The 14818-nt window shown below is 40.7% G+C and overlaps 1 protein-coding gene and 1 pseudogene across 1 annotated transcript; both read left to right on the top strand.

Moving 5' to 3' along the window:
- Positions 1-4296: 4296 nt before the first annotated feature.
- On the top strand, positions 4297-4807 carry LOC131760812 (interferon alpha-13-like; annotated as a pseudogene).
- Positions 4808-13675: 8868 nt separating this feature from the next.
- Positions 13676-14260, top strand: LOC131760811 (interferon alpha-1-like). The gene has a single exon (XM_067041416.1). The coding sequence runs from the start codon at positions 13691-13693 to the stop codon at positions 14258-14260; it is 570 nt and encodes a 189-aa protein (XP_066897517.1). The 5' UTR covers positions 13676-13690.
- Positions 14261-14818: the final 558 nt, after the last annotated feature.

Here is a 14818-nt window from a genome sequence, read left to right as displayed (position 1 = left end):
AAGTGGAGTTTGGAATCTGACATATTAGGTTTTGAAACCTGGATTTGCCTTTTACTTATCAGATTGTTTTGTTCACATAAAGCCTTAGCAGGTGGCTCTTCGGAAATGAGAATATTAACACTCATCAACTATGTTGGAAAGATTAAGTGAGTCCCTTATAAAGGCTACGGAATTTGTAGTTGCTGTCATCATCATTTTTGATAAAGACTGAAAGTCTGTGTAATTTGTCTGGTAGGTCCTTGGTAATCATGTTCACAGTAGCACTGTAACATTTAATTAGTAATCAATTCAGGATTAATGTGTCGTAAAGAGTGAGGGCAGCATCAGGGGAAGTTTACTCACTGCTCTCGCGGCCCCACTCGCTCCCTGGGCCCCGGCGGCGCCTCGCCCGGGCCTGGGCTCCTGCCCACGGCAACGGCCGGGTTCTCCCAGTGTATGCAGCGCCCGAGTCCGCGGTACTGGACCCGGAGGCGGGTCCCACTGGTGGGCGGTGCCGGTCGGTCCCTTACGGCGAGTTCGAGCGCCGTTCCTGGCCGCTGCAGCGAAGGGAAAGGAGCTTTGCGCGCTGTTGAGCTGTAGCCCCGGCGCTGTTTCACTGAAACGCTGAATTTGCGGATTCCTGGTCTCTCAGAGGATGGCAATGGTGATGATCAGCTCCATCCATCACATTTTACAGGGCTGGAGAACATCATCCTCGGTGTCATCAGCGAAGAGGTTGGCAGGCCTCTGGTGAGCTTGGTGATGCTGCAGATGTCTGGCTGTGGCGGCCTTTATCCAGCTGTGCTGAAAATCTTCCCGCAAATGAGATTCTTAATTAGGCCAGAATTGCCATTTTCTGTACTTATCTCAATTTTGTTTCCTCACTTAAAAAAAAATTCTCTTCTGTTTTGGGCATCAGAGAATGTCACATCTTCAGTGCTTTTTTTGTATTATTACACTGGAAATTAAATATATTCATGGAAAATGACAGAAGACTCAATCCAACGGGATGTAGTCATCTAAGTGAGTCAACTCAGGTTGAAATAAAGACCTGAGGCTCAATCTAACTCCGTTTTTTAAGTCTAATAAGAGAACTTAGAGGTTTGACCCTGTACTCTATTTTGACATTTCTTAAATTGCACCAAAATATATCTAGCCAGACCTCTCTGCATTTCTTTTTTAAGGGTCTAATACATAAGATTTGAATTCTTCCACAATTATTTACAGAACTATAGCTCTCGTTTTCTGACATAGTCTGCAGATAATAGTGGCATAATACTGAACAACAAGGGTGAATTCATACAGTCCTCTTCATTCTGTCACCAGAAATGTTCTGACTGCACATATATGTGACAATGCGCTTGGCAATATGAATTCCAGGAAAGTAAGGCAGGGATGGTGAGTGCCCTCCAGGGAGCAGGGAGGACAGACTTCAGAGGCAGGATTAGGATGAGGGAAGCACCGCGTGCTCAGTGCAGCTGAGGAACAGTGCTCAGAGCTGCTGAAGAGGAGGGCCTGGGAGCAGCAGAAAGCTCCACTCTGACAAACTCTGGGGCTCCTGAATTTACATGACATCAGACTTTCACTTCCTCTTTTAAAAAATTGAGTCAACTTTAGTAGTGGTCACACAGGACATTGCATAGGTCAAATAAAATAAAGTTTGCAAGTTACAGGCTGAGAATCCGAACAGAGTGAATGATAGCAGGCTTTTGTATTAATACAACAAATAGTAACATGTATAGTCCACCCTCAGCCTAGCCAAGAGAAGCTCTGACTGCAGGTTCCTTAACAGTGTCAGGGGTCTGCATGTTGAGGCCCCAAGTGGAAACTCTAGGAGAAGGATTGCCTGCAGGACCGTGAAGGAGCACAGCCCAAGTTTCCACCCTTAGAGCAGTACCTGGTACATTATGGAGAGAAATCTTACAGCAATTGAAACTCTTTGCAGAGAACCAGCATCTAGGAAAGTTGTCTGATAAAGCATAGCTGCTCTGTGAATACTGTAAATGAGATAGGCAGTCCCTTTCCTCATCCTGAGTTAGTTTCAGACCACCTCTGATGCTAATTTTTAAGACACAGATTAAATTATACTTCTAAAACAAACTCATAGAAAAAGAAATCAGATTTGTGGTTACCAAAGGGCAGGGGGTGAGGAGATCGGAAATCAGACGAAGGCAGTCTAAGGTTTTTTTTTCTTAAAAAATAAAGAGACACAGATTTTTAAAAAGAAGATTTAGAGAGAAGGAAAATGGTTAAAATGTATATATATGGTCTGCATGTTGAGTCCCCCAAGTGCAAACTCTAGGAGAGGGATTGCCCACAGGACTCTGAAGCAGTCTTAGAGCGGTGCCTGGTACATTATGGAAAGAAATCTTAACAGCCCTTGAATAATTTTGCAGACAACCAGCATCTAGGAAAATTGTCTCACACACACAAAAAATGACTGCTCTGTGAATAGTATAAATGAATAGTACCTCATCCTTAGTTAGTTTCAGACCACCTCTGGTGATATTATTTTAAGACAAAGATTGTTTTAAAAGTTAAAGAGACCAGGAAATTGGTTATAAAATGTAGATGGGGGAGAGGGTGACAGGACTTTCACCTATACTTTCTTATACTTTCATCCAGGGAAGTACTTTCTCAACAGTACTTCAAAAGCTATTTCCTAGGTTAGCTTTAGGATTAAGTGAAAAGGACTTTCTTTAAGCATGGAATGTAAGAAGGCACCAAATCTAAGATGTCAAGATAAATAATATTTTAATTCAATATTGAAAAATAGAAATCACAAAACATGCCTGCTGAACAAAACATCAAAATTTTAAATAAAGACAAGAAACGACCCTGCATTTGCACCACTGTGAGTGTCTTACAAAGGAAGGTTTCAAGTTGCCAATGAAATCTGGGCAATTTTCCTTTAATCTATGAAATTCTTACCAAAGAAAATGAAAAGATCAGACCTGGTAAATGTCCTCAACGCTTTGTACAGGACACTAATTCTTCTTTGTTCCTTCCTTCCTTCCTTCCTTCCTCCCTCTTTCTTTCTTTCCTTCCTTCCTTCTTTCATTTTTTCTTTCTCTTTTTTTTTCTCTCTCTCTCTTTCTTTCTTCTTTTTTGGGTGCACCACACTCCATGCGGGATCTTAATTCCCCCACCAGGGATCGAACCCACACCCCTTGCATTAGAAGCACAGTCTTAACCACTGCCCTCTTCTTTCTACAATGCAATCAAGATGGGGTCCTGGGAGAGGTGTTTCAGAAACCCAGGTTAGATAAAAATTATTTAAGACTGTCACAGAGTCACGAGAAATTGTCAAGTATAGAAGTGATCTTGAATATATTAATGAGTTTACTTCCATTTCCTAAGAGAGTAAAATTATATTCTTGTTTTAGTATAAATAAACTATAGTTTAAATAGTTTAATAAAATGCTGTGTTTTGATACTCATATATATTTTAATATCCTATATCTAATATTTAAAATATTTTCATAAAAATATTTCAAAATATAAAAAATTTAAAAATATTTAAGTTACACATAATCTAAATTAAATTAAATATAAATTTAATTTAAAATTTTCAAAATAAAATGCTGTGTTTTTAAATATTCCCACTTTTCAGTTATTCAGTACTTCCTCCCCCACTTTAACGCTGTATCCTTGAAAGACACCATGAAGTCCCAGAGCATCTACAAGGGCGCTCAGCTCCCGCGTCCTCGGCCCCCGTGGTGGCCGCGCTCCGACTCACCCCCAGGGCGTCCCCACCCCGTCCCGGCGTCCCATCGCCGCCGCCGCGTTCCCCTCTCTCTGGGCTGTCACAGCACAGCGCCGCAAACGAGCCCAAATCTGTCAAATCGGCCCCAACTCGCTCTGATTCCCAGCTTCAAACCCCTCAGAAAACGGCTTCTTTCTCCAAAATGGCCTCGCTCAAGTTTCTGTGCGAAAATAAAGCACAAAACTCAGGGGCAGCCCCGAAAATGCAAGGTTCCAGCTTCCAACCAGACAAAAATGTCGCTGGCGCGGCCGCGACAATGTTCCTTCCTCAGCCCTCTGGGCTTCCGAAATGAGTTTTTCTCGCACTATTAAAGCAGCACTATTAAAGCTGGTCTCTGAGGCTTCAACGCCTTTTCTCTCGAGCTGCCAGACCCGCTGAAAACTGCAGACTCTCAGAAATCTGCGTTGTCCTAACAAAATCGATAAAAAAGACATCCTGCGCTCTCTTGCGGCCGCCTAGAGAAGCGCGCTGTCCCAGGACCCAGGGAAGGAACCTTTTGCTGATTGTTTAGCGGGGCCCGCCCTCCGCCCTGTGGCTCACTGAAATTCTCAATGGCCCCGATCTATTTGCTAGTGGCAGGAGTGATGCTCTGCTCCATCCCTGCTTGCTCTCTTGGAAACAAAGAAATCTTCATACATTTAAGACAGATGAAAAGGATCCCCTCTCAGTCGTGCCTAGAGGACAGAACCGACTTCAAATTTCCTTGGAAAAGAGAGAATATCACCCAAATCCAGACGACTCAAGGCACCCGTTTATTGTCAACTGATGCCCCAACAGAACTCCAACCTCTTCACCACGGAGGACAGCCGTGCTGCCTGGAACAACACCCTCCTCGATAAACTTCTCTTTCGCCTTCATCTGAGGCTGCACCGACTGGAGCAGATGAAAAAAGACAATCTGGATTGTCGCGATTGGGGACTTGCTGCCCGGGAGTATTTCCACGGAATCCATGTCTACCTGAAGGCAAAGAAATACAGCCCCTGTGCCTGGGAGATTGTCAGAGTGGAAACCGAAAGTTCCTTTCCTTCATGTAAGAATCCTCAAAGAAATGTCAACAAATAAAGTGAAAATTATATTTGTGACACTCTCTAATCAGATTAGTGTTTGCTTAGTGTTCCAAAGCAATAACGACTCATATTTCCTCACAAGCTGATAAATGTCTGAAATGAAAATCATACTTTTACAAAAATATATTTAGACAGAAGAACACAATCTCTTTTCTTAAATAATAAAAGATCTGTTTAGGATTTTGGGGGGTATTGCTATTTTCAACCTATGAAGTTTATTTTCTTTTTGTGGAAAAGTTTTTAGGATAGTATGTTGTTAAAGGTATTTTTCAGTTAACTTAATGCTGGCTGCTGTAAAAGGTAAACAGCAAACTGTCAGGAATTTGATCATCATAGAAATTTATCTTTTCTTCTTTTAAGGGCACAATACAAGCCTTCCTGATCAGGTGAATATTCTGGTTGGCTCTGCTCCAAAGAGTGATTCAAGGACATGGGTACCCACTGTTGTGTGGATTTTTCCATCATCAACAGGTGACTCCAAATTTGTCTGTAGTACTTGAATCTATTCCACTCAGTGGTAAAGGGAAAAAGTCTGGTGGACCACATGGATGTTTTCAAGGGCCAGCACTATACAGGGTAAGAGCACTTCTGCTCATATTACATGGCCTGGATTTATCCTTATGGTAATCTAATTGCAAAGAAGTTGGGAAATTATTGGACGACTAATGGATGAGGAGACAAGTTCAGGGCATGAGACCACTTTTCATTTTTACACTATTTGTCTTAGTGAAGTTCTGGGTGGGGTGGAAGGGAACAACTAATGTTCTTGCTTGCACACACTTCATTTAAAACAATCTGACACAAATTCTTATTCCACAGTTTCAGCTTGGGGAAGATGATATGGATGTGACTCAGAATTCACAGCATCATAGACTATTTGAAAGAAACATTCAAGTTGATGCCTAAAGGCATAGCCTATGAGGAAAGTATCCACAAGTGTAGACACATTACAAGTTGTTTCCTTATTTCCTGAGGGAGACAAGAAAAAAATGATCAGTCAGTTCCTTGCAAGTACTTGAGAATCACTGAGTGGAGAGTGAGTCTTCCACTCACCAGATCTTCCAAATATTAGAAATGCAAACTTGAAGAAAATATTCCTGCAAACAATCTTTAAAAAAATACCTCACACGGGCTTCCCTGGTGGCGCAGTGGTTAAGAATCCGCCTGCCAATGCAGGGGACACAGGTTCAAGCCCTGGTCCGGGAAGATCCCACATGCCATGGAGCAACTAAGCCCATGCGCCACAACTACTGAGCCTGTGCTCTAGAGCTCACGAGCCACAACTACTGAGCCCACGTGCCACAACTACTGAAGCCCACGCATCTAGAGCCCCTGCTCCACAACAAGAGAAGCCACCACAATGAGAAGCCTGCGCACTGCAGTGAGGAGTAGCTACCGCTCGCTACAACTAGAGAAAGCCCACGCGCAGCAATGAAGACCCAACGCAGCCAAAAAAAAAATAAACAAACACACAATATTCCATTATCACTTGCCCTGTATAACCATGAAGAATCTTTAAAGTATCTTTAGATTATTGTCTTCTCACATCATATCTATCTAATATATGTTGGTATAATTCTTTCTCCTATCATTACCATCATTGTGGATTGATGTTACATGAATATTGACTGAGCTCCTGAAATGACAGGGACTGGACTAGCCATCTAGGAAACGGGGTTGGGTAAGATGGTGTCTCTCCCTTTAGGTATTTTACAGACTTCTGGGAGGTATTCTGAGGACACAATAGGTCAGGTCAGGCGTTACTATTTGGGCTTCCTCAACAAAAGAGCATAGACTGGGTAGTTTGTAAAGAGCAGAAATGTATTGCTCACAGTTCTAGAATCTGGAAATCCAAGATCTGGGTGTCAGCATGGTCCATTTCTGGTGAAAGGCTGCTTCAGGTCTCACACTGCAGAGTTCTCCTTGTATCAGCACAGGGCAGAAGACGGAAGGATTTATCTTGACCTGTTTTATAACAGCCCTAATTCCATTTTTGAGGTCTCCATCTTCACAGCATAATCATGTCCCAAAGGGTCCGCCACCTGATATCACCACTTTGGTGGTCAGGACATCAATATATGAATTTAAAGGTCTTTAAAGGTTACACGCATCTAGAAGTAAGAATATAGTCATACTGAGTAAAAAGAATGAGCAGGTTAACAGGCAAAAAGAGTAGACCAAGGACTCCGAATCCAAACTCTCGATTTACAACCTGCCATAATGCTTTAATTATTATATGTCAAATATTGGAAATCAAACTGAAAAGGAGCCCACTGTCTCATGAGATGGAATGAAAATACAGGATGAAAATGATATTCATCATTTTTTGTAAGGAGTCTCCAAAACATCTAGGATAAAGGTAATAATTATTGCATTAGTAAAGATCCATGAAAGAGTAATGTGGTAAATGGCTGGTTGCTGTGAGCTATGAGGAAATGGCTGGTTGCTGTGAGCTATGAGGATAAGAGAGAGTTTGAGTTTAGATCCTTGGCTCTGTATATGACACCAGTCTAGTTATTTTCTATTGTGACATACTAGTGGACAAATTAGAGACAAGTCCATCCTTGTGTGTTTAATATAGTTCCGGGCACAGGCTGAAAATTGTGCTGCTCTTGCAACTTGAATCCCCAGCCATGTGCACCTTAAAGGAAAGAGAATCCAAGTGATTTTAGCAATAAACTCAGTAGGCATTATTGATATCAGCAAGAGTAGACTGGAAATGTTAGCCATTGTCTGTTATAATCCCAGTAAATATGGCTGTGAGGAAGCAAAATAGATTGGTCATTCATAAATGTCTGCCAGTAGGAGGAGAAAATCTCAGAAAGTGCTTTAGTAAAATTACTTGTTGAGTCAAAAACTACTAGAACTTATGAACGAATTAAGCAAGGTAACAGAATACAAGATTAACATACAGAAATCTGTTGCATTTCTTTACACTAATGATGAAATATCAAAGGAAAAAGTAAAAATACAATCCCTTTTAAAACCTCATCAAAAAAATAATAAAATACTTAAGAATAACCCTGACCAAGGAAGTGAAAGACTTATAACTAAGAACTATACAACATTGATAAAGGAAACTGAAGATGATTCAAAGGAATGGATAGTTATCCTATGGGCCTGGATAGGAAGAATTAATGGCCATACTACACAAAGCAATCTACAGATTCAGTGCGATCCCTATCAAATTACCCATAACATCTTTCAAAGAACTAGAACAAATAATCCTAAAATCTACATGGAACCACAAAAAACCCAGAATTGCCAAAGCAATCCTTAGGAGAAAGAACAAAGCTGGAGGTATAACCCTTCCAGACTTCAGACAATGCTACAAAGGTAGAGAAATCAAAACAGCATGTTATTGGCACAAAACCAGACATATGGATCAGTGGAACAGAATACAGAGCCCAGAAATAAACCCACACACCTACAGTCAATGAATCTTCGACAAAGGGGCAAGAATGTACAATGGAGAAAAGACAGTCTCTTCAGCAAGTGGTTTTGGGGAAACTGGACAGCCATAATTAAATAAATTAAGTTAGAACACTTCCTCACACCATACACAAACATAAACTCAAAATGGCTTAAAGACTTATAAATATAAGACGTGACACCATAAAACTCCTAGAAGAAAACATAGGCAAAATATTCTGACATAAATCATAGCAATATTTTCTTAAGTCAGTTTCCCAAGGCATAGAAATAAAAGCAAAAATAAACAAATGGGACCTAATCAAACTTATAAGCTTCTGCATAGCAAAGGAAACCATTAACAAAATGAAAAGACAAGCTATGGAGTGGCAGGAAATATTTGCTAGCTATGCAACTGACAAGGGCTTAATTCCCAAAATATATAAACAACTTATACAGTTCAATAACATAGAAATAAACAACCCAATCAAAAAATGGGCTGAAGACCTGAATAGACATTTCTCCAAAGAAGACATACAGATGGTCAATAAGCACATGAAAAGATGTCAACATTGGTGATTATTAGAGAAATGCAAATCAAAATTACAACAAAGTATCACCTCACACCGGTCACAATGGCCATCATCAAAAAGTCTACAAACAATAAATGCTGGAGAGGATTTGGAGAAAAGGGAATCCTCCTACACTGTTGGTGGGAATGTAAATTGGTGCAGCCACTATGGAAAACAGGATGGAGGTTCCTTAAAAAAAGAAAACTAGGGCTTCCCTGGTGGCGCAGTGGTTGAGAATCCGCCTGCCGATGCAGGGGATACGGGTTCGTTCCCCGGTCCGGGAAGATCCCACATGCCGCGGAGCGGCTGGGCCCGTGAGCCATGGCCGCTGAGCCTGCGCGTCCGGAGCCTGTGCCCCGCAACGGGAGAGGCCACAACAGTGAGAGGCCCGCGTACCACAAAAAAAAAAAAAAAAAAAAGAAAACTAGAGTTACCATATGATCCAGCAATCCCACTCCTGGGCATATATCTGGAGAAAACTCTAATTCGAAAAGATACATGCACTTCAATGTTTATAGCAGAACTATTCACAATAGCCAAGACATGGAATGAACCTGAATGTTCATCGACAGATGAATGGAAAGAGAAGATGTGGTATATAAATATACAACGGAATACTACTCAGCCATATAAAAGAATGAAATAATGCCATTTGCAACAACTTGGATGGACCTAGAGATTATCATACTAAGTGAAGTAAGACAAAGACAAATATCACATGATATCACTTATATGTGGAATCAAAAAATGATACAAATGATATTTACAAAACAGACACTGACTCACAGACATAGAAAACAAACTTATGGTTACCAAAGGGAAAGGGGGGAGATGGATAAATGGAGTTTGAGATTAGCAGATACAAACTACTATATATAAAATAGAAAAACAACAAGGTCCTACTGTATAACACAGGAAATTATGTTCAATATCTTCTAGTAAACTATAATGGAAAAGAATCTGAAAAAGAATATATATATATATATATATATATATATATATATATATATATATGAATCGCTTTGCTATACACCAGAAAAACTAACAAACATTGGAATCAACTATACTTCAATTAAAATAAAATAAAATACATAGATGAGTCTATTAAAAAATATTACTTGTATGATTACACTGGGCTTGCTGCCAAGGATAATACATGGAATGGATAGAGTCCAGTTACTAATGAGCTAATTTGCCAAAGATTATCACATACCTACCATGTAAAGAGCAGGAATGTGGAGGGCTGAGGCCACATGACTTCTTAGGCAAAATAAAAGAATTCAAGATGGGAGATGAAAGTTAATTCTTTCCATGATAATAATCAATATTTATCCAGTTATGAGTCAAATACAAAGATGTATTCATTCCGTTTAAAAGAACAGACTTGGATTGGAACTTCTGGAGGTCCTTAGGGAAATTTGAACATTAATGCAAAAATATGGAGAATGATTCAAATTTTTTTTTTTACTTTTTAAAAAAATTTTTATTACACACTACAAAATACACTGCATGCTACACAATACACTGCATAACCTTCTAGCAGGGGTAGACAAGCATAACTGAGTTATTTTTCATCAATCAGGAAAATGCTTCCTTAATCAATGTTCTCCAAACATAGTAACGATTAACTGCAGAGATGCACCTATCTCTTTCCATCAAATTCCACTGATATGAACAACAGGCAACCCTTTTTTCCTTGCCTCCGTTAGTGAACCTGTGGATGTGTGCAGTGGCCATTCCCAGGATGAACAAGCACGCGGCCATGACTGCGATCCCAGGGAGAATCTCGAACCACATCGCGACAATTCAAGTTTTGATGTTGCCTAAATTATGCATTCTCATTGGGGATGCTCCCATGAGTGCAAACATTAGTTTTCTGGGGTATGAACAAATCTCAGCCATTAGAATGGCTTTGGTGTTCAAAGGTCAACCTTATCCAACAAAGTCTTATTCCTTTGTATTCATTTTGCTCTTCAGTTTTTCTTGTATATGATGTGACACTCACATTGACACTGAGTTCATGGAATATAAACAAATGTTATGCAGGATCAGTGCTACAACCTATGGTGACTTAACTGTTCATTACAGGACTTTCTCGCCAACATTTGCTTGATCTCAAAGTCATAATGTGAAAAGTGTCCTTTACTTACTTATGAGCTGCCATTGGCTGTCTTGCAGATGTTGCTTATGTTTGAGCCTTGGTGTGATTTGGACTTTGGGAATTAAGCACGAATAGATTATATTTTATTATTTAATTCTACTAAAGTTATTTAGCACATCACTAATTATGCCTAGTTCCAAACAGAAAACTGTTGACAATATCTAGATGAATACCTAGCAGCTAGTGAAGTTAAAAATTTTATGATATGAATCAAAATTAATAGTTAATTACCTAAAAATAAATGCTAAGTAAATAATTTAAATTTTCAGTGGTTTTATCAGTTCTGATGATTTTATTTAAAATATATCCATACATTGGTACTATTACTAAATATTTATATAAATTTTTACTTGAAATTATAGTTTGATACATTACTATTTATATAAGTAAATATATTACATTAAAAGTTACTCTGCATACTTAGGTAAATTTCACTCTATATCAAATACCCTATACAAATGCAAAATAAAACCAGTATCAGATTTTTATCGAACTGGAAAAAAAATTAGCAAGTGAGCTTTTTATCGAACTGGAAAAAAAATTAGCAAGTGAGCAATAAAGTGGACATTACCACAGTCCTAGCATAAATTTCACCAACTCCCTGGAAAACAAATTAGTTTTAGGTCTCAAGAACTTTAAAAAAGGTGATGTCTTTTTTCTTTTTTTTTTTTAAGATGTTGGGGGTAGGAGTTTATTAATTAATTAATTTATTTTTGCTGTGTTGGGTCTTCGTTTCTGTGTGAGGGCTTTCTCTATTTGTGGCAAGCGGGGGCCACTCTTCATCGCGGTGCATGGGCCTCTCACTATCGCGGCCTCTCTAGTTGCGGAGCACAGGCTCCAGATGCGCAGGCTCAGTAGTTATGGCTCACGGGCCTAGTTGCTCCGCGGCATGTGGGATCCTCCCAGACCAGGGCTCGAATCCGTGTCCCCTGCATTAGCAGGCAGACTCTCAACCACTGCGCCACCAGGGAAGCCCAAGATGATGTCTTTTGATTTCGTAATTATACTTTGTCAAATCGGGTACAATTTTATACCCAAGGACATTCTCCCAACATGATTGGTAATTGTGAAATTTTGAAATATTCTTAATCTAAAAAAAGTAAAATGTTAAACAAGGCTACATTCATAGACTAGAACATTATACAGTCATTGTAGATGTTCTATTTGAGTAATATTTTTAATTTTATTTATTTATTTATTTTTGGTTGCGTTGGGTCTTCGTTGCTGTGCACGGGTTTTCTCTAGTTGCGGCAAGCGGGGGCTACTTTTCATTGTGGTGCAGTGGCTTCTCTTGTTGTGGAGCACGGGCTCTAGGCACGCAGGCTTCAGTAGTTGTGGCACACGGGCTCAGTAGTTGTGGCTCACAGGCTCTATAGCACAGGCTCAGTAGTTGTGGTGCACGGGCTTAGTTGTTCTGCAGCATGTGGGATCTTCCTGGACCAGGGCTCGAACTCGTGTCCCCTGCATCGGCAGGCGGATTCTTTTTTTTTTTTTTTTTTTAAGTTGTCTTTTATCTAAATCTGTCTTTTTTTAAAAAATAAAGTTATTTATTTATGTATGGCTGCATTGGGTCTTTGTTGCTGTGCATGGGCTTTATCCAATTGCGGCGAGCGGGGGCTACTCTTTGTTGCGGTGCCCGGGCTTCTCACTGCAGTGGTTTCTCTCGTTGTGGAGCATGGGTTCTAGGTGCACGGGGTTCAGTAGTTGTGGCTCGTAGGCTCTGGAGCGCAGGCTCAGTAGTTGTGGCACACAGGCTTAGCTGCTCTGTGGCATGTGGGATCTTCCCAGACTGGGGCTCGAACCCGTGCAGGCAGATTCTTAACCACTGTACCACCAGGGAAGTCCCTGAGTAATTTTTAATGTCATGAGAAAATGTTTATAATATAAAGCTTAATTTAGAAAATCAGTAAGCTTCTTCAAATATATCTTTTGACTAAAAAAATAGTTACTGTGCAAACTTTGTTATAAAGTTAAATTAGTTGTCAATAACTTTTTATTTTTTCTTTTTGGCCACACTGTGTAGCATATGGGATCTTAGTTCCCCGACCAGGGATCAAACCCATGCCCCCTGCAGTGGAAGCATGTATTCTTAACCACTGGACCACCAGGGAAGTCCCTAGTTCTCAATAACTTCCTCTCACTGCCGTAGCCTCTCCCGCCGCGGAGCACAGACTCCGGACGCGCCATGGCTCACGGGCCCAGCCGCTCCGCGGCACGTGGGATCCTCCCGGACCGGGGCACGAACCCACGACCCCGCATCGGCAGTCGGACTCCCAACCACTGTGCCACCAGGGAAGCCCCAATAACTTTTAAATATAATTTTTAGCTTTAATTTTTTTCATTCTTAACCCTGCATTAAATAAAAACAGTAAAATTTTCACTTTCTTTTTCTATGTATACATATATTCATGGAGTATATAAGAAGATATTCAGTACATATGTGTTTTCAAACTTTCATGGGAGGGCAATTAGGAAAAAACTATCTAAAAAGGCTCTGTGGGAAGGGGAAGAGGAGGCAATAATGGAAAAAATAATGGTTGAGAAATCTTGCCATAACCCATTTGGAGAGCAAAGTGAAAAGCAAAAACAGAAGTAGAAATTAACATTCAGAAAATGGAGACGAATGTGTTCCCATTTAAGACCCAGGCCTGAAGGAAGGCCTTCAGAGAACCTAGAGAGCAGGGTTCTCAGAGTCCCCACCTCAGCCACGCCGGCAGCACCTGCAGGGTCCCCGATGGCCCCAACCGTGTCCTTACTCTTGGCCCTGGTGCTGCTCAGCTGCAACTCCACGTGCTCTCTGGGCTGCGACCTGCCTCAGACCCACAGCCTGGCTAACACGAGGGCCCTGAGGCTACTGCAACAAATGAGGAGAATCTCCCCCTTCTCCTGCCTCAAGGACAGAAATGACTTTGGATTCCCCCAGGAGGCATTTGGTGGCAACCAGTTCCAGAAGGCTCAAGCCATCGCTGTCGTCCATGAGATGATCCAGCAGACCTTCCAGCTCTTCAGCGCCGAGGGCTCGGCTGCCGCTTGGGATGAGACCCTCCTGGACAAGTTCTGCACTGCACTTTTTCAGCAGCTCACTGACCTGCAAGCCTGTCTGATGCAGGAGGCGGGGCTGGAAGGGACTCCCCTGCTGAAGGAGGACTCCATCCTGGCTGTGAGGAAATACTTCCACAGAATCACTGTCTATCTGCAAGAGAAGAAATATAGCCCTTGTGCCTGGGAGATTGTCAGAGCAGAAGTCATGAGATCCTTTTCTTCATCAACAAACTTGCAAGAAAGACTCAGGAGGAAGGAGTGACACGACACACACCTGGTTCAACATGGAAATGATTCTCACTAACGAGACCACACTTCCACCTGTGCTGCCATGTCAACGACTCTCATTTCTGCTCTCATCATGCCCTGAATTAATTGTCAAATGTTTTCAGGAATATTAAGCAACATGATATTCTACTCTACAGGCACTTGTTCCTCACAGATGCCCATGCTGATATATCTATTTATCTATTTAAATATTTATTTATTTAACTATTTATAAAGATTACAATTATTTTTGTTCATATAATATTATGTGCACATTTACACTGTAGTTTCAGAGAAAAAATACAGTCTTTGTATTTAGTCAATTTATTATTTTCTTTGTTCATTAAATTCTTTCTATAGAAAACTTCTGGTATTAGTTTCGTCTTTAAAAAAGAAACACCAAGGCTGAATGTGCAATCTGATTAAACAATTGATGGTACAATTCATTTACCCATCAGTATTATATTCAAGTTAGAAGTAAAACTGACTTCCCCCAAGCCAGGTTGTATTCCTCCAGATATAGAGGTAAACACAACAAATACAGCTCCTGCTC

Source organism: Kogia breviceps, chromosome 8 (assembly GCF_026419965.1).
Source record: "Kogia breviceps isolate mKogBre1 chromosome 8, mKogBre1 haplotype 1, whole genome shotgun sequence".
Classification (NCBI taxonomy): Eukaryota; Metazoa; Chordata; class Mammalia; order Artiodactyla; family Physeteridae; genus Kogia; species Kogia breviceps.
Note: the sequence above shows the minus strand (reverse complement) of the source record. Positions and strands in the feature narration are given on the sequence as shown.